This window comes from Rhinolophus ferrumequinum, chromosome 9 (assembly GCF_004115265.2).
Source record: "Rhinolophus ferrumequinum isolate MPI-CBG mRhiFer1 chromosome 9, mRhiFer1_v1.p, whole genome shotgun sequence".
Taxonomy (NCBI): Eukaryota; Metazoa; Chordata; class Mammalia; order Chiroptera; family Rhinolophidae; genus Rhinolophus; species Rhinolophus ferrumequinum.
The window spans coordinates 57737251-57760437 of NC_046292.1; the positions used below are offsets into that span (position 1 = coordinate 57737251).

At 38.1% G+C, this 23187-nt stretch overlaps 2 protein-coding genes across 5 annotated transcripts in view; one reads left to right on the forward strand and one right to left on the reverse strand.

Annotated features, from left to right (window-relative positions):
• Positions 1-11755, reverse strand: part of USP33 (ubiquitin specific peptidase 33) — a 56013-nt gene extending 44258 nt beyond the window's left edge. Inside the window, exon 1 of one of the 3 annotated variants that reach the window (XM_033114042.1) lies at positions 11670-11755. Coding sequence is in view for 2 of the 3 variants with exons in the window: in XM_033114041.1 (XP_032969932.1) it covers positions 1660-1698 (39 nt within the window). In the remaining variant the exon portion in view is untranslated. Of the gene's footprint in view, positions 1-1659; positions 1874-11669 lie in introns of those variants that run through there. The other 2 variants (XM_033114041.1, XM_033114040.1) reach the window with 2 other exon arrangements.
• An 89-nt stretch (positions 11756-11844) lies between these two features.
• The window catches only part of MIGA1 (mitoguardin 1), a 76995-nt gene continuing 65652 nt past the window's right edge, over positions 11845-23187 (forward strand). The window contains exons 1-2 of one of the 2 annotated variants that reach the window (XM_033114045.1): positions 11845-11977; positions 14804-14917. In XM_033114045.1, coding sequence (XP_032969936.1) covers positions 14819-14917 — 99 coding nt within the window. In that variant the 5' untranslated portion in view covers positions 11845-11977; positions 14804-14818. Of the gene's footprint in view, positions 11978-12048; positions 12243-14803; positions 14918-23187 lie in introns of those variants that run through there. The other variant, XM_033114043.1, reaches the window with a different exon arrangement.

Genomic DNA, 23187 nt, shown 5'->3' on the forward strand with positions numbered 1-23187 from the left:
ATCAAAGGTTACTTCAGCAAGTTTATTTCAGGCTTTAAGGATATTCTGATCCTTACACAATCTCTAAATGCATCTGTCATGGGAAAAGATTTTACTTCTTGGCATTCCTAACACAGAGGATTGGCATGAGGATCAGTTAAGATTGTGTATGTGAAAGGTAAATAAAAATTGTAAGAGCAATGTATAAATGAAAGAATAATCTCCTTAACTCAGAACTTCAAAATTTGAAAGAAACCACTACAAACTAATACTATCATTAAACTGCACTGCTACGTTATTTACTTACTAATAGGTTATAAAGAGCTCACATAAAAGACAAAAAAGTAAAAATTGGCAATAAAACAGACCAAAACTAAGAAGCAATCTTAAGTAGAAGATCCCTCTTGCATATAGCAGGAAGTCAAATATTTTATTCCTGGAATATTTTTTGTACTGTCCCTTTTTTTTCAATCCTGCCAAAAAAAATGATATAATGCTCCTGGCAGAGTGTAACTGTTACAATAACTTTTTCTTAAAATTAGCATTGTCTTTCAGTAAGATTCCTAGTTTTTCCCCAATATGTATAAGAGTATGAATTCACTAACAATATTTGTATTGTTCAGGTTCACCAACAGTATTTGTTTGTATAGGTTCAAAGCCAATAGCCTATTATCTGATTTGGTCAGAACTTTCCAGATAATACAATTGTCTCAACCAGAAATGTAACCAGGACAACTTCATTAATTTTGGATATAGGTTTTCTTAAAGGAAAATAATGATTAAACCAAAAAGTTCTATAGATCTACTAAACAAGAAGTCTAGAGATCCTTGGTTTAAAATTCATCCTCAGTTTAGAGCCTATGCTTCTGCCAGAATTCCCCCCGTCTGGCCTAATTTTCCAGTCTAATACTGATTATATGAGTATGAAAACCCTAAATATACTTGAATGCAAAACACCTACAAGAATCTCATCCAACAGCTCAATTTGTATCCTGTAAGTATTCAAGTGTTCTGTAGTTAGTAAACATGTAACAGTAAAGGTCTGCGGCACAAAACTCTTACGAAAATTTCATCCAAACAAAAGCTGCAGATGGACAGACCGTAAGGAGTAACGAACGTCTAAAACAGTATGGATCAAACACTGGTCGACGAAAAATTCCAGGGACGATAACACCTAGGTTTCCCTGTTCACAACAATAAATAACGGGGCCTTGAGGCTGCACGAGTAAGTCCCACCACCCCAATTGCGCCGCAAAGCGAAACCAGGACTCAGAAGCCGGGGCGCTGCGGGGTTTTCGGTCGTCTGCGACCACCGTGACTGGGCTGGCAAGCCGGAATAGGGACACCTCCAAAAAAGGAGCAAACACCTCTCGGGGATTCGCTTCATCCCTCTCGCCTTCCACTTCCCAACGGAGCGCCCCCTGGGATCCCTTCCTCAAATCTACGACTGACTCGCGTCCTCCGCCGACCCCTGCTGGGGCGGCCACCCCTGCATCGCAAAGCACAGAGAAGAACCGAGGCCTTCCTCTCGCCTGCGCGCCCACCACTGTCCCGTACTGAAAAAGCGGCCGCTATAGAGGCCGCAGCACCCAGCGCGCGGAAGCGAGAACCGGCACCAGCTCCTCGCGGCAAGCGAGGCGCCCTTCGGCCCCGTGCCCCTCCCAGCAACGACGCGCTCACCTCCACGGCCTTCCCCACGGGCCCCGCCAGCGCGGCCATCAGTAGCCTGCGACAGCACCTCCACAAGCTCCTCTTTTCTTCCCCTGGCCTCGGAGAGCGGCGGCGTCGCGTCCGGAGGCCAGGAGACGGCTCAGCACCGCAGCCCGCCGGGTCCCCGCCTCCCGCACCCGCCACTTCCCGCAGGAGCCCCGGCTCCTTCCGGTGTTTCCACGACCGCCGCAGGCGTCTCGGGAGTCGAGGGAGGGCGGGGAGGGGCGGGGCTGTGGGGAGAGCCCGCCCCGCCCTTGGGGCGTGGCCGCGGCGTCCGGGCCCAGGTGAGGAGAACCAAGCCTGCCCTCACCTCCAAGTTTGTTAATGGTACAGGAACCGTGTACGTGCCGAGCACTTTTAGGCTTTGGGCACTTTTCCTTTAACACGTGTTCTCCCCCCTCTTCTGTCACTCTACGACCACCAGCAGGTCTTGACTCGATGCATTACAGATTCTGCATTAAGGGTGGCCACGGAAGAGCCTCAGGTTTCTGACCTTGTGCAAAGAAGTATTAGACAACTCAATCCAACGCTGTTTTTTCCCTCTCCTCTTTCTTCTCCCAATTTCTTAGGACCTAGATTCTTTGAAAGTAATTGTATTTCCTTTTCCACATCTGTAAAGTAGAACTTCATCTCTCCCATTTTCCCTTCGGCCAAAATCAAGAAGATCAAATCAAATATTTATTGAAACCTTAGTATCTGCTTAGTGCCTAGAGCATTGGAAGAGACCTGTCTTCTAGTTGATGTAATTGCTAAAATTCATTCAAATGATTTATATACAAACAAAAAGTTAATGAAAATTATTGTTAAAATTGCCAGTTTCAATCTAATTACTTCTTTTTGGTCTCCAAAATGTGAACATGTAGCCAAGAGTTGTACAAGATGCTCAATCTCCATCAGAAACAAGTAGGTTCCTTTGTTTACTAAAACCATGTATTGATTGGTACTTTTAAGCCTCCTGTATTTGATAAAAATTATGATGACCAATTCCTCATCCATAAAGGCAATTTAAAAACTGAAGACGAAAGAAACAAGTAGAAAATATGGGAGCTTCTAATTCTATTTTTATGGTAAAAATGGAAGAAATGAACCTTTGCCAACATTCCATGTGCGGAATGACACCAAGACCTCAGTTTGCACCACACATGGTTACCTATCCTGATCACTGAGCAAGAATAGAAATTTCACAATGTAGAGGGTGCATGTGGTACTACCACTGTTCTCTTTGTTTTCAGAATATTTCAAAATATTGTGGCTTTCATGTCACAGGATGTTAGCAATGTGGTTAATTTTTATTTTAAAAAATGAAATATCTAAATTTTAAAAATTTTATACTCCGCTGTAAAGAGATGAGAATGATCATGAAAATCATTTGTTCTCTGATGTCTTGGCAAAGTACTGGTTGATTTAAAGAGTTTTATAGGTTTACTTGAAAAAAGTCAAATGTTTTAAATTTTTCTATGATAACAAGTGGCTTTTCTATGAAAACAAGTGGCTCTCAGCAATATGCTAACTATGAAATTTTTTTACTGTATATATTTAACCTCTGGCCTCAAAGTGAAAAGTGAAGTTTCAAAAATGAGTTAGGCAGTAACTGTTTTTTTAAAGAAACCTACGCAATGAAGATAGCATTTTGAGGGGCCAGTGGCTCAGTTTGTTGGAGTGCCATTCTCCTAACACCGGCATCGGCATCGGTGGTTCAATTCTCACATGGGCCAGTGAGCTGTGCCCTCTACAGCTAAGATCGTGAACAACAGCTCTCTGTGGAGGTAGGCTGCAGTAAACAGCTGGAGGTTGGCATGAGTTGCTGAGTGCTGCTGGCCGCTGCTGTATGCTGCCGTGAGCGGTCAGCGGGCCAGCGCAGCCAGCGAGAGCTGCCGTGAGCTGCTGTGAGCTGCCCGCCGACAACCGGCTGCCTCAGCCGAGGGGAGTGCAAGGCTCATAATACCAGCATGGGCCAGGGAGCTGTGTCCTACACAAGTAGACTGAGAAAAAACGGCTTGAACGGGGCGGGGGCAGGGGGGGCGGAATAAGGGGGGCAAAAAGGCATTTTGAAAAAGGGGAGTTGAAACTGATTAAGCAATTTTGCTGCCAAAAATTATGTGCCACCTATAAAAACTCATCTTTGCATCAAAAGAGACCATTAAGAGATGAAAAGTCAAGCCAGAAATTAAGAAAAGACATTTATAATATGTATAATTGATAGAATTTTTACATATACATATATGTCCACAAATCAATAGCACAATCAAATAGACAAAAAGGCAAAAGTCATTGCTTCAAAAATTCCTGCGTTGAAAATATATCAAACGTGTTCTGTTATTAAGTGTTCGAGCAAATTTACTTCAACCTCAAAGTCCCCCCACCAATCTGCTTGGTAACCAAGGTACTTTTTGGCTTATGTTTCCTTCAGAGGTTCTAGGACACTGGGAAGACAAATAATGCCACTGCTCAAGACAGGTGTAGCTCATGCCTAGATGAAAGCAAGCAAGTGCCTCTCATGTACACACCAGGTCAAGTCCGTGCTGTGGACCAATCCTCACAAAGCAAATGCACTCTGACAATGCAATATATCTCCCACTTTTAACTTCCGTGGATTCCCACCCTCCCTACCCACCCTAGGATGTTTGCATTTATCCCTTTTTCCCTTAATCCAGAATTCTTAATCCCTTATTTTTCTTCAAATATTATAATATGTGGATAGGCTATAAGGAAGGATGTTATCATTGGGAAATCGATCTATCAACTCCCTTCTCAGAGAGGAGAGATTATACGGGCGGGGGGTGGGGGGAGGTGCCAAAAAAATGTCTACAAGTGGACACTTCGGTCAGCGTTGCTCAAGCAGTAGTTCACCGTAATCAGAAGTGTCTGGACACTGAGGGTAACCACTTTGAGCACCTCTTGTAATTGCAGAAGTCAAACATGACTTGTATTCATCTTTTGTTATTGGTATATATTGAGTATTATAATGTTAGTACAGTTTTCCTTCCTTAAAAATGTGTATACATTTTTTTGGCACCCTCTGTATATTCCATGGTGTAGACAGACACTCAGCTGAATCACACTAATTCTGGAATGGAACTCTACAGATGCCATTTGTATTAAATACGATGTGAATTGTAAGCCCAGGAATTGTGCATCAGGCTCTCCTAATGGGGCATGAGAGGGGGCAGGGGCGGGGAAGGGGGAAGAAGAGAAGAAGAAAAGGAGGGGGAGAAAAGAAGTATGGGTAGGATAGGAAGGAAGACAAATATGAATGGTCATATCAAAACAAATACTTTCTCATTTTTGCAAATGAGTAATGGCAAGTAAAAGTAGCAATGCACAAAACATACATTTTGATGATCGTGTACCTGAGAATGACTAATAATCCTTTGCAACTGTTGTTCCCTCAGTCAGATACACTTTTACCAGATACCTCAAACTCCTCTCTCTCATTCACCTAGCTAACCCCTACCTAGATAGTCCCTAATGAAGCATTCTTTACCCCATTCTCATTTTTGTTTCCTTCACAGAGGGTATTACAAATTTTAATTATTTTAAGATTTTTGTGTGTACTTAATTTTCTGCCTATCTCGTCTGAACTGTAAGGTCGGTGAGAGCAGTTAGCAATTCTATCTTATTCACAATATTCTCAGAGTCCAGCATTAAAGAACTCAAGTACTTGTTGTTTCTCAACTAGGGGTGGTGAATATTCGCATGGTGAATATTTGGCAATATCCCTGAGGAGGGCTGGAGGAAGAAAGATTTAGTTACATTCCTTTGCATTAACGCATCAAGGGAGTCCAAAATGTCTTCAGTGACACTGTTGAGAAACCCTGATTTAAATTAGGCTTTATAATGTTTTTGGTTGTAAGTGACAGAAACCCAATTAAACTGCTGCTCCTAATTTGATGAAGAAGGTGGAATTTGTAAGGGACAAGAAGAAAACAATATTATTCTTCTCATTATGGTCTCTGAAAATCTCTGAGGATCCCTCTCTACTCCTAGGACAAAATCTTACTCATACATAGCCTTTAGCTTTGCCAGTCATTCTCAAGTGATTAAAAAGTCCATCAGTCATTTTCTAGCAATAAACACGTGGCTTTTTTACCCTGGTATTAAAAACCCTGTCTAGTACAATGTCAAAAATCCCAGACTCGTGGAGTTAAAAAATTCTCTGCTATTGCCACCCCACTCCTCCCCACCATTCCTCACCCCTGGCTTTTTGTACCTTCTCCCTTGCTGGCTTGTCATTTTGGGCTCCTCCACAGTTGGAGAAAACAGGGACAGAAAGAATTTTTCTTGACTGGAATAGTTTTAGCCTGAAGTCAATGCCTCTAGGAGTAGCTGAGGTTTCAACTGACCCTCTACCTCACAGAGTGCCTTTGTCAATACATCAGTGGGAATCCTCACCTACAGTGGCTTGGCTCAGCAATGTATCTGCTGGTGTACCTTATGACATATACCTCAGTGCTCTGGTTTCCAGGGTTCATCCCTAGGTTGGGATCATATCACCCATGCAGGCAGTCCTGATGGACAGTCTGCTCCAGGATGACAAGTCCAGCTCTCTTTGTCCTCAGTTGGTCTACAAAAACCATGTGTGTCTTGCACAGCAGTGTTTCCAGTCAGCCCTAAGTGCATCTTCTGCTTGTAGGCAGCCTTAGCCTCTTGCCTTAGGACTTTTCAAATGTGAATGAGTTACCAAGTCTTGTCTCTCCAAGATGCCAGGAGACACATGTCATGTTTTCCAAATGGTCCTCTTAAAGCCCTTCAGACTTGGCTTGAGATGAAAGGGGAGCATCTACTGCTCCCCTTTGATTTGGATGTGTAGGTATTTGGCACTGGCTTTTGGGATCTCTGCCAAAAATCTTATTTGTTCACTCTTAGGATAAGGTTTTAGCTTATTCTAGCTCAGGGTTTCCCAAAATGACACCACAGACGTGTTGGACCAAATAATTCTTTGTTGTGAGGTATAGTTCCTGTGCTTTATAGGATGTTTAGCAGCATCCATAGCCTTTATCCACTAGGTACCAGTAGCACCTCCTCCCAGTGGTGACAAACAAAAATGTCTCCATATATTAGTAAATGTCCCACTGGGAGCAAAATCATCCTCAGTTGATAGTCACTGCTCTAGCTTAGGCTGGTGCTTCTCAAAAAAATTTTTTTTCAGATTACCAGATCAGATCATTCAAAAAAGGATAATACACTGAGATTAACAGACAAGAATGCTTACAATTAGAGGTTTTCTACAGGGATCACTATCTGAGCATACCTGTAAGCCATCACTGAAGCACATCAGAGAGCTGTGGCAGTACCAACTGAGAGATGCATAGGCAAAAAGGGGATTTCTTGGCTCATGGACTCCAAGGAAGGATAGCTAGAACCAGGGACTCAAACATTACAGGACTCGCTCCTGATCTCATCATCATTCATTTCTTGAAATTGCCATCTTAACAGCTTTCTCCAAGAACAGAGTTCCTAGTTTAAAAAAAAACACGAACAATGCATTATTTTTCTTCACCTGGATTAAGTGCCTTCCCAGAGGGTCAGAGTCATGAAAGAAAGCAGCTCCAATGACAATTATGTGGATGGATGGAATGGAAGTTTCCAAGAGAGAAAATAGGGTGCCAAGTCAACCAATATCATAAAAAAAGCTGACACTGGTTTAAAGTCTGAGTAAAAAGACTTCTGATAAACCAGAACAGGAAGGATTTTTTTGGCAGATGGAACAGCATAGGCTGAATCTACTTTTTGACTCTAGATTTGCCTATTCTGGACATTTCATAGAAATAGAATCTTACACTATGTAATCTTTTGTGACTGACTTCTTTACTTAGCATGTTTTCATGCAGTTCACCCATGTTGTAGCATGTCTCAGGTACTTCATTCCTTTTTATGATCAAATAAATTTCCATATGTGGATATACCACATTTTATTTGTCAGTTCATGAGTTGACGAATATTTGGGTCATTTTCACTTTTTAGCTATTATGAATAATGCTTCTATGCACATTCATATAAAAGTTTTTATTTGAATGTATATTCTCATTTCTCTTGGGTATTAGCTAGGAGTGGAATTGGGTCATATGTTTAACTTTTGATGAAATGAATCTGCAATATATGGATGTGTATGGATTAGATGTTTTAAATTAGCATCTAGAACCATACTCTGAGTTTTAGATGCCTAGGTTGGCTTAGTTCTGACAGGTTAGAAGTCCTGTCAAATACTTTGAGGTGGGTGATGAGAACAAAGATACAATAGCCAGTATAAACACTGTGGCGTTGTATAGATTTGAAAGGAAGTCTCGAGTTATTTCTGGGGACTCTGCCAGGTTTTAGCAGTTAATGGAAATTGGATATATGAATTACCTAAAAGAATTAATCTACTTAGGTGATGTAATAGTTTTTAACTCCTCAAAGTGCTAGACTTTGGTCAGGCTTAATGTTGTTTCTTGATAAGTGCTGTTTCCACCAATAATTCATGAAGTACATTGGCCATATATTGTCTTAGCTGGAGTGAGCAGTGATTCTAAATATCCTAGATAAAATATCAAATATACCCATTGGTATAATTAAATCTGACTTGGTGCCTTCTGCAGATGGCCCACTCCTAAATGCCGGCTCCTTTCTTACAGGGCTTTTTTGTGGGTTCCTCAATGACTGCTCCCCTTGCTGGGGACCATTCTCTGTTTCATTCTAACACTGTGAAAAAAAAATCTATAAAAAAAAAAATCTGTGGCTAACCACCTAGATGGTCCACTTAGCTTTTGGGTTGAAAATAGAACCTCTTAAGATAATCCAAGCCTGGCTACCTTCTGTGGCATTTTTATGGCCCACAGGAAAACTTTTCTTGCAAAATTGCAAGTACAGGCCATTTCTACTGCAACCGTCTCTCTCTATTCTGCCATCAAAAGCCTCTTTGGGTTGCCTATTGCCATTACTTTTCCTGATGACTTTAAATACAGGGCACAGAGATCAAGTTGTCCAAGTTTCTTAAAGCTCCTTTGCTAGACTTGAGGTAGGGGTAGGATGAGATAAGTACTCTCTTCTCCCCACTCTTGGGGAAGTGGAAAGAAAATGAACGGCAGTCCAGAAAACTGTCTCCTAGGCATTCTCCAGTCTTCTTCTTCTACTTTTTTTTTTTTTTAAAGATTTTATTGGGGAAGGGGAACAGGACTTTATTGGGGAACAGTGTGCACTTCCAGAACTTTTTTCCAAGTCAAGTTGTCCTTTCAATCTTAGTTGTGGAGGGCGCGGTCAGGCAACCTTATGGTTGACAGGACATGCTCCAACAAGCTGAGCCATCTGGGAGCTCAGTGGCAGCTCAGCTCAAGGTGCTGTGTTCAATCTTAATTCCAGGGGGTGGGGCCCACCATCCCTTGTGGGAGTCGAGGAGTCCAACAGGCAACCTTGTGGTTGAGAGCCCCACTGGCCCATGTGGGAATTGAAATGGCAGCCTTCGGCGTTAGGAGCACAGAGCTCCAACTGCCTGAGGCAACAGGCCGGCCCTCTCCAGTCTTCTCTGATCAATTTTGCCATTTCATTCCCTGGAAATATGCGAGACTGAGGATTGCTAAATGGGCTTCACATTCTCCTAGTATATCCTGGGTGGATAGTCTAGCATCCTTTTTTTAGAATGGTCAAGGCATTTAGCATCTATTTCTCTCAGCTTTAGAGCTTCTGCCAAAAGACATGAGAAAGTCTTACTTAAATGCCATGTACCTTAAAGTTTGCCAGGATCGTTCTAAGTTCTTAACCATTTTTGGGATCATGGACCCCTTTGACATTCTAGTAAAGCCTATGGACCCTTTTCTTTCTTTCTTTTTTTTTTTTTAAGATTTTATTGGGGAAGGGGAACAGGACTTTATTGGGAAACAGTGTGTACTTCCAGGACTTTTTTCCAAGTCAAGTTGTTGTCCTTTCAATCTTAGTTGTGGAGGGTGCTGTTCAGCTTCAAGTTGTTGTCCTTTCAGTCTTAGTTGTGGAGGGCGCAGCTCAGCTCCAGGTCCAGTTGCCGTTGCTAGTTGCAGGGGGCACAGCCCACCATCACCTGTGGGAGTCGAACCAGCAACCGGCAACCTTGTGGTTGAGAGGATGCACTCCAACCAACTAAGCCATCCGAGAGCTCAGCGGCAGCTCAGCTCAAGATGCCGTGTTCAATCTTAGTTGCAGGGGGCGCTGCCCACCATCCCTTGCGGGAGTCGAGGAATTGAACTGGCAATCTTGTGGTTGAGAGCCCACTGGCCCATGTGGGAATCGAACCGGCAGCCTTCGGAGTTAGGAGCATGGAACTCTAACCACCTGAGCGACCGGGCCGGCCCGAGGACCCTTTTCTTAAAGTAATGTTTCCATGTGCATATAAAAAAATACATAAGATTATAAAGGAAACCAATTATACAGAAATAGAGTTTTAGCCTTGGGTTCTACGGAGGTATAAGTAACCCAAGTTAAAAACTTTCAGGAGGAAACTGAGACATAATGAGAGTAAGTACCTTGCTTAAGACCACATACTCAGTAAGTGGCAGTGAAACAATTCAAACTCTGGCAGTCTGACTCCATAGCACTGTTTTGACACTATGCATACAGGATCCCCCAAATTCATTTTAGGTTGAGGTAGCAACTACTTCAGTATTGGGAAAATAGAAACAACAAATATTACTGCATGAACTCCACTCCCCGGTTTGGTGAGCATTACAGGATAGCTTTGGTTATCTGAGGGGAGGGACAAACATTTAGAATTAATCCAAGCCCCATTTTTTTCCCTGGGCCAGGATAGGAGAAGACATCAAGTTCAAATATGAGACTGTGTCCACCTGCTGCTACATCCATGTGGAATACACTGTCTGATGGTTTAAGCCACTATTTATTCAGTTTTCTTTTGCTTGTAGCTAACAGCATCCTAACTGATATACCAAATAATGACTAAGATTGAATATTCTGGCAACCCAGGAGAAGGGAGGCTTGAAGCCAATTACACTGATTAAAAAATAAATAAATAAAATATGGCATTTCTTATTATCCTGATAAAGAGTAAAATTCATACCCAGTGTGTGATAATATCTATCTCGTATGTTTATTGTGGAATTAAAGAAGATAATGTTCTTTGGAAAGCTGCTTTAAGTGGTAGTCATCATTACTACTCTTCCCATTAGGCTGAATATTTGGAAGTTGTGGGAAATAGAGAGGAGGCAGCAGAGAGGAGATAGAAGAATAAGCAAAAATAGTCTTACAAAGTCCAGGTTCATCAAGTGTCAAGAGTGCCGTTTACTTTATAAATGCAAAATATTTCCACATAGAACTCAGCCTGTGCATTTTTAGTTATTATTCATCTAGTAATGCCACACCTTGGTATTGTCATTCTCCCTATTTTCCAGCTTGACTAAATGGGAATTTTGAAAACTAACAGAAAGAATTGTTCATTCTTGTTCCTTAGGTAGGAATAGTAACATTTGCTCTGATGTTTTAATTATCCTTATAAAATTATTTTGGCTTTTCACCACATGTATGCTCAGCAACTGGAATTTTTAAATCTGCAGTTCTGATAGAATGTTTTGGCTCAGGATTGCACATGGAAACGGTATCTTGTTTGTTGTCCCCTCCCACACTAGTTTACAGTGTACTAGATAGAGCCTCAGAGCAGTGAACACCCTGCCTAGCCCCTCATTGTTGGCCAATTTCGTATATTATCTGGCAGCCTAATTAAGTGGGAAACTAAAAGAGGAAAAGCTAAAGGGAATTGAAATCAGTAACTTCACCATCAATGCAGGGTTGGGATGCCCCTTAATATTCATTCGTTTAGGAGCTAAGTATCAATAGTAGAAATTCTGAATCTGGGATCTATGGGTTGGTTTTGGGCATCTGGATTTGTATACATATTTTTTTCTTTTAATAATGTATGAGCGTGTCTATGTGAACTTTTCTTGGGGAAAGGCCCCACAGTTTTCAACAGATTCTCAGAATGATCCTAGATCCCTCAAAAGGTTACAAACTATGGTACTTACTAGGTCTTGACAGCGTTGTAAAAGGATGCAATTCTTCTAATCCAGTTTCTGTATCCTTCTGGCAAGGTGGTGGTGGTGGCGGTGGCGGGGGGAGGGGGAGAGCCTCTACCCTAAACAAAAATGGCAGCAGCTGCTTCACACGCAGCCCCCACGCAGAAAGGCTAGAAGGCCCCCCGCCACTTTCTCTCCACCTTCCCAGTCCTGACCCCGGAAGGACTCCGCCCTCTCTGTCACGCTGCTGTTGCTCAGTGCCCGGCTGCGACGGAAAAGCAGTTGTGGGCTGGCTGCACCTGGTCCTGGAGCACCAGGTACACGGGTGGAGGGGCGGGCATGCGGCGGGTGGGGTCGCGACGCCCGCCGGACAGAGGCGGAAGGCGGGGTGGGGTGGGGTACGGATCCGAGCGCCCGCCTTAGCCCTCTGGACTCCGAGTGCGAGGTGGAGGAACCGAAAGCCGGAGGACGCTGGAGGGAAGCCCGCCCGCAAGAGGCGCTGGATCACGGTGGGCTCGCTCCCACCCCAAGTGAGGGTCTGGACGGCCAAGCCGAGCGGGAGCCCCTTTTCTGATTTTCCCGGTAAAGGAAAAGGACGACCGCAGAGGAGAGGTGGGGCGGGTGGTGCGGTCCAAGTTTCTGCTCGAATGCCACTGGTTCAAGCAGGGAGGGGTTTTTGGATGGGGAAGATTACACTTTCTTTGAAGATGCTTTGACATAAGGTTTGTCACGTCAGAGCCCTTCTGTTAATAAAGTTGTTTCACATTTATTTCATGAAGGGATTACTCTGTAAAGATCTTGCACTTGTACAGACCTTTATTATTATTATTTTTATTTTATCATTGTCGCAACTAAGCATTTTTGCTGTGTATCATCTCAGAATTCGGTTGTACAGATTTATGCTTCACGTCAAATTTGGGGGGGTATTTCAGACTTTCATTCTTGCTTGGATTATAAATCCAATTTGTAGAATAGAATTTTAGGGTGTTTAAGAAGCAAACTCTATTTATGACACATTTTATACTCTCCAGTGGTTAGCATGGAAAGGAGAGTAATATTACATATAGTACAATACATTTGGTGATGTTTTAGGCCCCCTGTACAAATGTGAATAATCATGAAACTGTCTTCATGTTTATTTTAGTTAATACTTATGAAAACAACTGAAATAACTGGTTTTTTATAGTTACTGCATTAATGATTGAATTTGGAATCACTTCTTCAGTAATTTAAATGAAAGATGACGAGGTAGGTAGTATGCAGACTAGACTTCTTTTAAGAGAACCCCTGCAGCAAATTGAACTGTTTATTTTCTTTCTCCTCTGTTTAAAAATTTGGAGCCCTCTATTATGAAGAAAATCACTTTGGGTGAACTACTCTCAGTATGTTTTCTTCTTAATGCAGTAGCACAAGATGGCTTGATAATCAAGTATCTATTTAATTACTAAAAATGTTTCTCAAAAATAAGTCCGTTTTGGGGGTTAGGGTGTGGATAAATAAATGAGCTTTTATTTTATGAGTGTGCATTTTAAAAAAGTAATACAAGTAGGCACTTTTTGAAAAAATCAAATATTAGAGAAGGACTTACAGTGAAAGGCAGTGGTTCCCTCCCAACACCCCTAGTCTCATTCCCCAAAGAACCGTATTTTCACTTGTTTTAACTGTTTCATCATGATTTCCTTTGTATTTCTTGATAACGTTTATATCAGTTTTTTTGGTTGGGATAAATGTACTGTACTTCAGTTAGAACTAGTTATACTGAGCCTTACTTACCATTGTAGTTAGAATATGGGTTAGGGGGAGTTAAGTTTACACTGTGTCACTAATAGGGAGTAAGGTGTTAGTAGTAGCAGTAACCCACCCTAAGAATGTTACTGTGTTTGATTTGAAAGGAAACTACTACTTAATCAGTGGTTTTAATACTTGTCTGAAAAAATAGGGTGGTATTAACAAAAGGGAGTAGTCTACTGGAGTCTAGCAAAAGAAAGCAGAGAGATAAATGCAGAAATATAAAGGATTTAAAGAAAATATAGCAAATCAGCTTTTATAGAGTGATTATTGGTAATTTTTATTTTCTCTTTGGTAATGTTTATGCAACACTATCCATAGAAAAGAAATCATATTATAAATTTGGTAGGGATAAACATACTGGAGAAGCCTATTCTTTTGTGCACCAGAGATAATTCTCAGGCTTTTTCTTGGCCTGGATAAACTATTCCTCGGGACCCATTAATTTTATGCTTACTAGGCAGCGTTTTTTACTTATTATTATTTCAGCTTTCTATAGTCTTTTATCTCACAGAAGATATGTTTTGATAGCCTAAATATTCTTTCATTAGTCTGTTTCCTGATTGTAAATGAATAAATCGGTAAACTAATTTGTACATCAATACTATGTGAATTTGTTCACTGGGTGTTCAGCTGGGTACACTGATAAAATTGGGTGTCTGGCCCTACAAAGCATAGACCGAGACCCTGAGCCATTGTGCTTCTTTCAAGGTCTGCTACCTTTAAGTGTCTCTCTGAGTGACATCTGCATTATCTGTAGACATCTGACTTTTCTTTCTTTGGTTTCAATAGAAGTAGGCATTAAAACAATATCAAAATTTTATAGCATGTATGTGGCAATTCTCTGAAGATCTTTAAAATAGGACTGTAGGAGAATAAATGAGTGAGTTCTGAAGTTCAGTTCCTTTCTAGCTCCAGGAATAGGAGTCATGGTTCCAATCAGATTCCTTTCAGTACCATCCCTTCTTACCCATCCCGACTGTTATTTGAAGGAAATAAATGGGAAGGAATAGATTTTAAATTACTATCTAAAAGCTGAAATGTTTATTTAACAGGAAAAGAGAGAATCTAGAACCTGTAGTTTTCTAAGGAAAATTACTACCTGAATTCAAAGTTCAAATCTAACTCATTTTCTTTTGGCCTGCTTTGGTGATTAATAAATAAACATTTATGCGTAGCTCAAGAAAATTTGGCTCACAATGTTATTTTCTTTAGGTAAGTGTAACATCATGAATAGTTAACTGCAAAATAAAAAAATCTGATAAGAGTTACATTTTAAATTTGTATCTTCCATTTCATAGAGTAACCAGAAATCTTTGTGGCTAATTAATATGTTTTTATGTTTCATAATGAAGATTAGAAGAGGAGTCATGTCAGAAGAAACAGTAAGCGAATCACAGTTTTCCTTGAAGACAGCAGCGCTAAAAGTGTTTGATCTTCCTCTATCTTGGTACTATTCTCTCTCCCAGGTAAAAAAAAAAAAAAAAAAGAAAGAAACTAACACGGAGTTGAATAAGTTTATTGCTCAGAGCATATTTTGTTTACAGTATTTCAATTTCAATTGAAGTTTTAAGTGGTTTAGTCAAAATGTTAAAGTAAAACTTACTTGGTTTTTATTTCATTTTTTGTTACCATATTCATAACTCATAAAAGTGGATTGTGTTACTTTTTAAAAATCTTCCTGCCTTAAGTGAATTTACACAGTTAATTGCAATTATTTTCAGTGAATTTTTATTTGAATAGATCTGTTCTCATTATTATAATCCTTTCATTTTAATTTTATTGTGGTAAAATATATATAACATAAAATTTACCATTTTAACCATTTTTAAATGTGCAATTCAGTAGCAGTAGATATATTCACATTGTTGTGCAACCAATCTCAGAACTATTTCCTCTTCTAAAATTGACACTCTATAGCCATTAAACAGCAACTCTCCCTTCTTCCTCCTACCAACCCCTGAAACTACCATTGTCTACTTTCTGTCTCTATGAATTTGACTGCTCTAGGTACCTCCTATAAATTGGAATTATACTGTGCCTTTTTGGGACTGGATTATTTTACCTAACACAATGTCCTCAAGTTTCATAAATATTGTTGTATGTGTTAGAATTTTCTTCTTTTTCCAGATTGAATAATGTTTGATTATATGTATATATCACATTTTGTTTATTTATTCATCCATTGCTGGACACTTGGGTTGCTTCTACTTTTTTGGCTGTTGTGACTAACGCTGCCTTGAACATGGCTGTACAAATAACTATTTGAGTCCCTGCTTTCAATTCTTTTGGGTATATACCTAGAAGTTAAGTTGCTGGATCCTATAGTAGTTCTATTTTAATTTTTTTGAGGAACTACCATACTGTCTTCCATAGTTGCTGCACCATTTTTCGTTTCTACCAGTAGTGCACAAGGCTTCCAATTTCTTAACATTCTCACCAAAATTTGTTATTTTCTGTTTTTTTGATAGCAGTCACCCTAATGGGTGTGAGTTGGTATCTCATTGTGGTTTTGATTTGCATTTCCCTAATGATTAATGACGATGGGCATCTTTGCACGTGCTTGTTTGCCATTTTTATATCTTCTGTGGTAACAGTCCTTTTATTCTTCATATTTGCTTCCAATGCAATTTGCACTCCATTATATTAAATCAATACATACAAGTTCAGACAATTAAGTTCGCGGACTCGTTCTAGAAAAAATGCTGCGTACCTCATTGTGGAATATCACTATGGTCACCTTTGAAGTGCTCTCCTTGGGAAGCTATGCACCAATGCCAGCGCCTAGTCCACCCTTCAAAGCAGTTTTGGAACTCTTTTTCTGGAATGGCCATCAGAGCTATCTTCGTATTACCCTTGACGTCCTGAATGTCATCAAAATGTCTTCTTTTCAATATTTCCTTTATCTTTGGGTAAAGAAAGAAGTCATTGGGGGCCAGATCGGGTGAGTAGGGAGGGTGTTCCAATACAGTTATTTGTTTACTGGCTAAAAACTCCCTCCAGACAGTGCCGTGTGAGCTGGTGCATTGTTGAGATGCAAGAGCCATGAATTGTTGGTGAAAAGTTCAGGTCGTCTAACTTTTTCACACAGCCTTTTCAGCACTTCCAAGTAATAAGCTTGGTTAACTGTTTGTCCAGTTAGTACAAATTCATAATGAATAATCTCTCTAATATCAAAAAAGTTAGCAACATCATTGCAACAAGTTCATGAACTTAATTGTCAGACCTAGGGAAAGTAGTGTTTAGTTCTCTAAACTTACACCGAGTTTCATCAAATCCAAGATGATCATTTTTCACATTTCAACATTTCTAAAACCTGCTTACATCTTACAATGAATAGTATATTAGATTGATGAAATATAGTGTAATTTTACATTTCTAGGAAAGGATGTTGCACAGATAAAAGATGTATGAGAATAATAGTAGTTACTGCTTGGTGTTCACTATGTGTAAGACATTTTTTAGGTCTTTATTCATAAATGAATACTTAACACATTTCCTGGATGTCTTTTCATATTAATATATGTAGGTGTTCTTCTTTTTCTACGACTACATAATGTTTCTATACATGGGCATTTGTGTTGTTTCTGATTTTGTTGTGTTAAAAATAATGTTATAGTGTATAAGCTTGATATACTTCATTCAGATACAGGTGTAGAATAAAGTTTTAGGCTTTGGATTTCTGGGTCAAATAGTATTTGTATTTTGATAGATATTACTAAATTGGCCTCCATAGGGATAGTATTGTTTTGTACTTCCAATATTTTGGGATTTTTTCCCAACTGATAGGTGAGAATGGTATTAATGGTTTTAATTTTTATTTCTGTTATATGTTAGATTGAGCATCTTTTCATAGATTTAAGAGCAATTTGTGTTAAGTGTGAACATTTTGAAGATTTTAGGTGTTTTTTTTTAAATATTGGAAAATTGCTTTCCAGATTAGCTATACCAACCCATAATCTCACCAGTAATATTTGATGATGCCTGTTTTTCAGTCTAGAAATCAAAAAAACTTCATTAGCATTTTATATTTCTTTTATGAATTATTTTTGTAGCCTTTGTCTTACTGATTCTACTATGCCACCTGCTTTTCAATCCTAGGAATAATTTTCTGAGGCCAGGACTATTGTCCAACTTGTTCCATGGAATATTTAAAAAAATAATACAAAGGAACGTTGCAGGTAAACTTAAAGATACATCCTTTACTCTCAGCCATGGTACTTAGTACCCAAAACTCATTCCATGCTATAAAATGTACTAAGTGAGTCAGCAAACTACAGCCTATGAACCCAATCAAGGCTACCACCTGTTTTTGTAAGTAAAGTTTTACTGATCCACTGCCATGCTCGTTTGTTAATATGTTATCTGTGACTGCTTTTGCATTACAACAGCAGAGTTAAGTGGTTGCAGTAGAGACCTTATGTTCCACAAGCCTAAAATATTTACTACTTGACCTTTTACTGGAAAAATTTGTTGATCCCTGTACTAAGAGAGCGGGCTATAGTTTGAATAGCATTAAAGGACCAAAAAAGGACCAGGGAAAAGCTCAGAGTTCTTATTTGGACAGTTCTGTAGTGTTTGAATTGGATTGACTTTTTATGAAAAAAGACATGAGATTTTTTTGCTCATTAGTTCAGCCTCCAGAAATGGACAGTCCATGTTGGATGCGATTCAGTTATATAATTAATTACATAGTGAGATATATCATCATTGTGACTGAAGCAATTTCAACACATGACATATAACATGCATGGATTTAAGCACAACTTGTCTGGTGCCTTTTGACTCATGTTTCAACACTATGGGACTGTGTGATCTTTGGCAATTACTTAATCTCTTTAAAGCCAATTTTTATCATTGACAAAAGAGATGAAAAACATAGTGTCTGGCACACAGTAAAGATGAGTAAGCACCCCAATAAATATTAACTCCTATTTTATTTCATTTATTAAGGAATAGTGTCATTTATTAAGGAATAATACATTTTCTAAGTATTTTTTCTTTCATTTATGAATACATACTCTAAACAAAATACTTAAGTCCTTTGAGCTTTTGTGGTTTTCTTAAGGATTACTTTGGTATATTACTATGTAACATGTTAATAAAAACCGACTATTTTTCAGTTAGAAACCACCACATGAAGGGGTAAGTAGTTAGTTGATTCTTCATATTCAGTGTTAAGTGAGAAAGATGAAGAATTAACTAAGCACTTAAAAATAAAAATCTACCTAAATGCAGTGTGGTATCCTGAATTGGTTCTGGAATAAATAAGAACATTAGTGGAAAAACTGGTGAAATCAGAATAAAATCTAGTTTAGTTAATAAGATCGTACTAAAGTTAATTTCTCAGTTTTGATAAGAGTACTATGGTTATGTAAGATCTGAATATCAGAAACAACCTGAGTAACGTGGAACTTTCTCTACTATCTTTGCAACTTTTCTGTAAATCTAACATTATTCCAAAATAAGATGTTTGTTAAAATAAACTAAAATATTAAGAGCTCATATTTTTTGAATGCCTTCTATGTGTGAGTTACTACTTTATATGGTGTCTTCTTTAACAACAAACCTGTGAGGAAGATGTTAATACCCCTGTTTGTCCAAAATTTACAGTTAGCATGTGACATGTATGTTCTAGTTATCAGATTTATTCAAAATATATTTATGAAGCATTACTGTGTTTCAGTCAAGCTATACAGTATTGAGCAAGATGTAGATATAGCCCCTGCCCTTATCGAGCTTAGAACCTTAATAAGGCTCTCAGAGCCCCCCTCCCTCACCAAAAAAGAGGTGTGTGGTACTGTGTGTGTAAGTACTGTGTTAGAAGATTAGATCAATTTAGTTCTAGTGAGAAGTTTATGCTGAGTAAAGTGAAATAAGGGTATTGGAACAGGAGACTTGTGTGTGACTCAATAACTATTCTGTTTCCAGAGAACATTCCATGAGGGGGGAAAACTTAACAAGAACATCAAACAGTGGCATCAGGTTATGGAGTGGGGAGGATTGTGAAATCTGAGCACAAGGAACAGTGTCTTATTCCTTTCTTTGTATTTTTAGTTTGTGGCCCATAAGTTGATGCTCAATTCATGTTGAATGAATAGGACATGTGTCTAGTTTTCATTTATCTGAAGGTAAGGAAATGGAATATCATCACCTCAAAAAGCTCCTCTGAGCTTTGGGATTTTGAGATGCTAAATTTCCAGTGTTCCAGGCAATGACATAGGAAGTAATTGACTTTCCTTTGGGGAAAAAAAGTAACTAAACAAAAAGTGATAGGCAAGAGTTATATTAGAGACTTTCAAGCCTTATTTTGTCTAGACTACTTATGATAAACATCTTTCCCTGGGAAATTTGCCTTATTTTTGTCATGGAAAAGTTTTCTTTTTTATAAGATTAGGACTATAAACTTTAATGGATTTTTTTATGTAAAAATAATACATCACATATAAATAGAACTTAGATTTTAATAAAAGTGAATTGATTTATATTGTATTTGAATTCATATTAGTAAAGCACATTATACGTCTGACAGAGTAGTTTTAATTTTGTATTTATATTTCCTAATAGTTCTATAACTTCAGTGGCCTAGGATATACCTTGTTTCCCCCAAAATAAGACGTAGCCAGACAATCAGCTCTAATGCTGTTTTCTTGGAGCAAAAATTAATATAAGACTGGGTATTATATTATATTATATTAGACTCGGTATTATTATATTATTATGTTATGTTATGTTGTGTTATATTAGATCCGGTCTTATATTGTAGTAAAATAAGACCGGGTCTTATATTAATTTTTGCTCCAAAGGACGCATTAGAACTGATTGTCTGGCTAGGTCTTATTTTCGGGGAAACACAGTAGTAAAGTCACAATTTAAGAACACTTGATCACTTAGCTGTGACTGGGCCTATGTTAATAGATTATTATCTTTAGTGGAGGTCTTAATTTTGTTATCTTACTTTTACTCATGTAATAAATACTAATCTTTACATTTGATCTAAGTGCAGTATTTTTTATAATGAAGCCATGGCAGTTTATAAAATATAATGAAGAGTAAGGTGTTCCTAATAGTGCTGTTTTTAGAATTTGTTATTGGATCTTTAGCATGCAAATTCAAGGAACTTTTTCCTCCCCAATCTCATTTGGTTGCTGTGAACACTGGAGGTATGATTCCAGAGGGAAAAACATAGAAATGGAAAGAAATAAAAATTTGGTAATGCCAGTAATAGAGACATTACTGAAAAGAATAATTCTTATTGTTTGTGAAGAGAAAAAAATCTGGGGCAGTATTGGAATGTTTTAATTTTTCATGATAGTTTTAGAGGAATTTGAATGGAAGAAAAGTAGAGTAAAGATAGTTTTAAATTTTTTGTAAGCTCACAGTCACTGAGGCCAAATGCTAATGGCAAGTGGAAGTAAAGCATTTCTGGTATACTAGAAAATGAGCAATTCTTTTGGATTTATGTATAGAACCAAGATGTTATTTTTTTTTTAAAGAAAGGCTTTATTGAGATATGATTGACACACATTAAACTGTACATATTAAAGTATACAATGTAAGTTTTGACATGTGTGTGTAAATAACCATGAAATCCTTGCCACAATCAGAGTATTGAGCATACCCATGATCTCCATACATTTCTCAATCCCCTTTATAATCTCTCTTTGCACCTCCCTTTTCAATTTCCCTCTCCCATGTTTCCCCAGGCAACCAGGAATTTGCTATTTGTCACTGCATATTAGTTTGCACATCTAGAGTTTTATATAAATGGATCATACAGTATGAACTTGCTTTTGTCTGGCTTTTTTTCACTCAGCATAATTATTTTGAGATATATACATGTTGTGTGTATCAGTAGTTAACTCTTTTATAAGAGAATAGTATTCCATTGTGTGGATATACCACAGTTTGTTTACCTGTTCACATGTTGATGGACATTTTGGTAGTTTCCTGCTGTTTTTCTTTTCCTGTTGTTTTTTTCATTATAAATAAACCTGCTAAGAACATTTTTGTACAAGTTCTCGTATATTGTTTGCTTTCATTTCTCTTGGGTCAATACTTAAGAATGGCTGAGTCATAAGGTAAGTATGCGAGTATGTTTAATTTTTTAAGAAAATGCCAGAGTTCTTCCAAAGTGGTTGTACCATTGGTATGACCAGTCTTTTCAATTTTAGTCATTCTCATATAGGTGTCTAGTGAAATCTTATTGTGGTTTTAATTTGCATTTCTTTACTCATCAGTAATGTTTAACATGCTTTCATTTGCTTTTTTGTCATCCTTATATCTTTGTTGTCTTCAGAGCTTTTATACATTTTTAAAAAATTTTTTTGTTTGTTTTCTTATTAAGTTTTGCAAGTTCTTTATATGCCCTGGATAAAATTCCTTTATCATACATGTATATGCTTTGCAACTGTTTTCTCCTCATCTGTGGATCGTATTGTCATTCTCTTAACCGTGCCTTTTTAAGAGCAGAAGCTTTTAATGCTGAAGTCCAATTTGTCAACTTTATAAAAATGGATTGGGGTTTTGGAATCATCTCAAAAAAATATTCGTCTAACCAAAGATCCTAATGATTTTCTCCTATGCTTTCTTCTGGAACTTTTATAGTTTTAGGTTTTATGTTTAGGTCTGTGATCCATTAGTTAATAATTGTATATGGTATGAAGCATAGATTGAAGTTCCATTTTATTGCAATGCATATGGATCGATAATATTTTTCCATCACCAGTTGTTGAAAAGAATACCCTTTCTCTATTAAATTGCCTTTATACCTTTGCCAAAAATTGCCATCCGTGTATCTGTGGGTCTATTTCTGTACTCTCTATCCTGTGTCATTGATCTATTTATCACTCTTTATGCCAATATGACTCCGTTCTTATTTATAGTAGCTTTATAAGTCTGAAATCAGGTCATGTTAACATTGTTTTTCTTTTTCAAAATTGTTTTGACTCTTCTAGATCCTTTTCATATCCGTGTGAATTTTAGAATTAGCTATCAGTATCAAAAACAAAGCTTGCTAGGTTTGTCATTGGGATTGCATTGAATCTACAGATCAGTCTGGGGTCAATTAACATCTTTATTGTGTCTTTCAACCCATAAATGTGTTACATTTTTCCATTTATTTAGGTTTTCTTTACTCTCAGCATTATTTGCTAGCTTTCAGGATACAGGTCTTTCACCTCTTTTGTCAGATTTAGCCTCAGTATTTCATATGTTATGATGCTATTGTAAATGGTATTTTTAAAATTTCAATTTGCAATTATTTGTTACTGTATCTGTAATAAATGAAAATATGAAAACCAGTTTTTGTATATCGCTCTTGTATCCTACAACTTTATTAAACTCACTTATTCTAGTAGCTTTTTGTGAGTTTCATAGGATTTTTCTACATAGAAGATTATATGTTTTTAAGTGGTGATGTATAAATGTTTTTATTCTACTATTACATTATAGTTTGGAAGTTTATATTCAGTTTTTCGTTTTTAAAAATAATTTTATTTTGGGAAATTTTAAGCATGTAGAAAATAGAATAGTATTAGTGAACCCTGTGTACCTGACATCCAGCCTCAACAGTTATCCACACATAGTCTGTAATGTTTTGTTTTTTAATGCCTTTGGTTTTGATAGTCATAGTAATGCTGGCCTAATAAAATGATTGGGAAGTGTCCCCTCTTTCAATGGCATTTATATTTCTTTGTTAAATATTTGATAGAATTTGACCTATAGTTTTCTTTGTTAG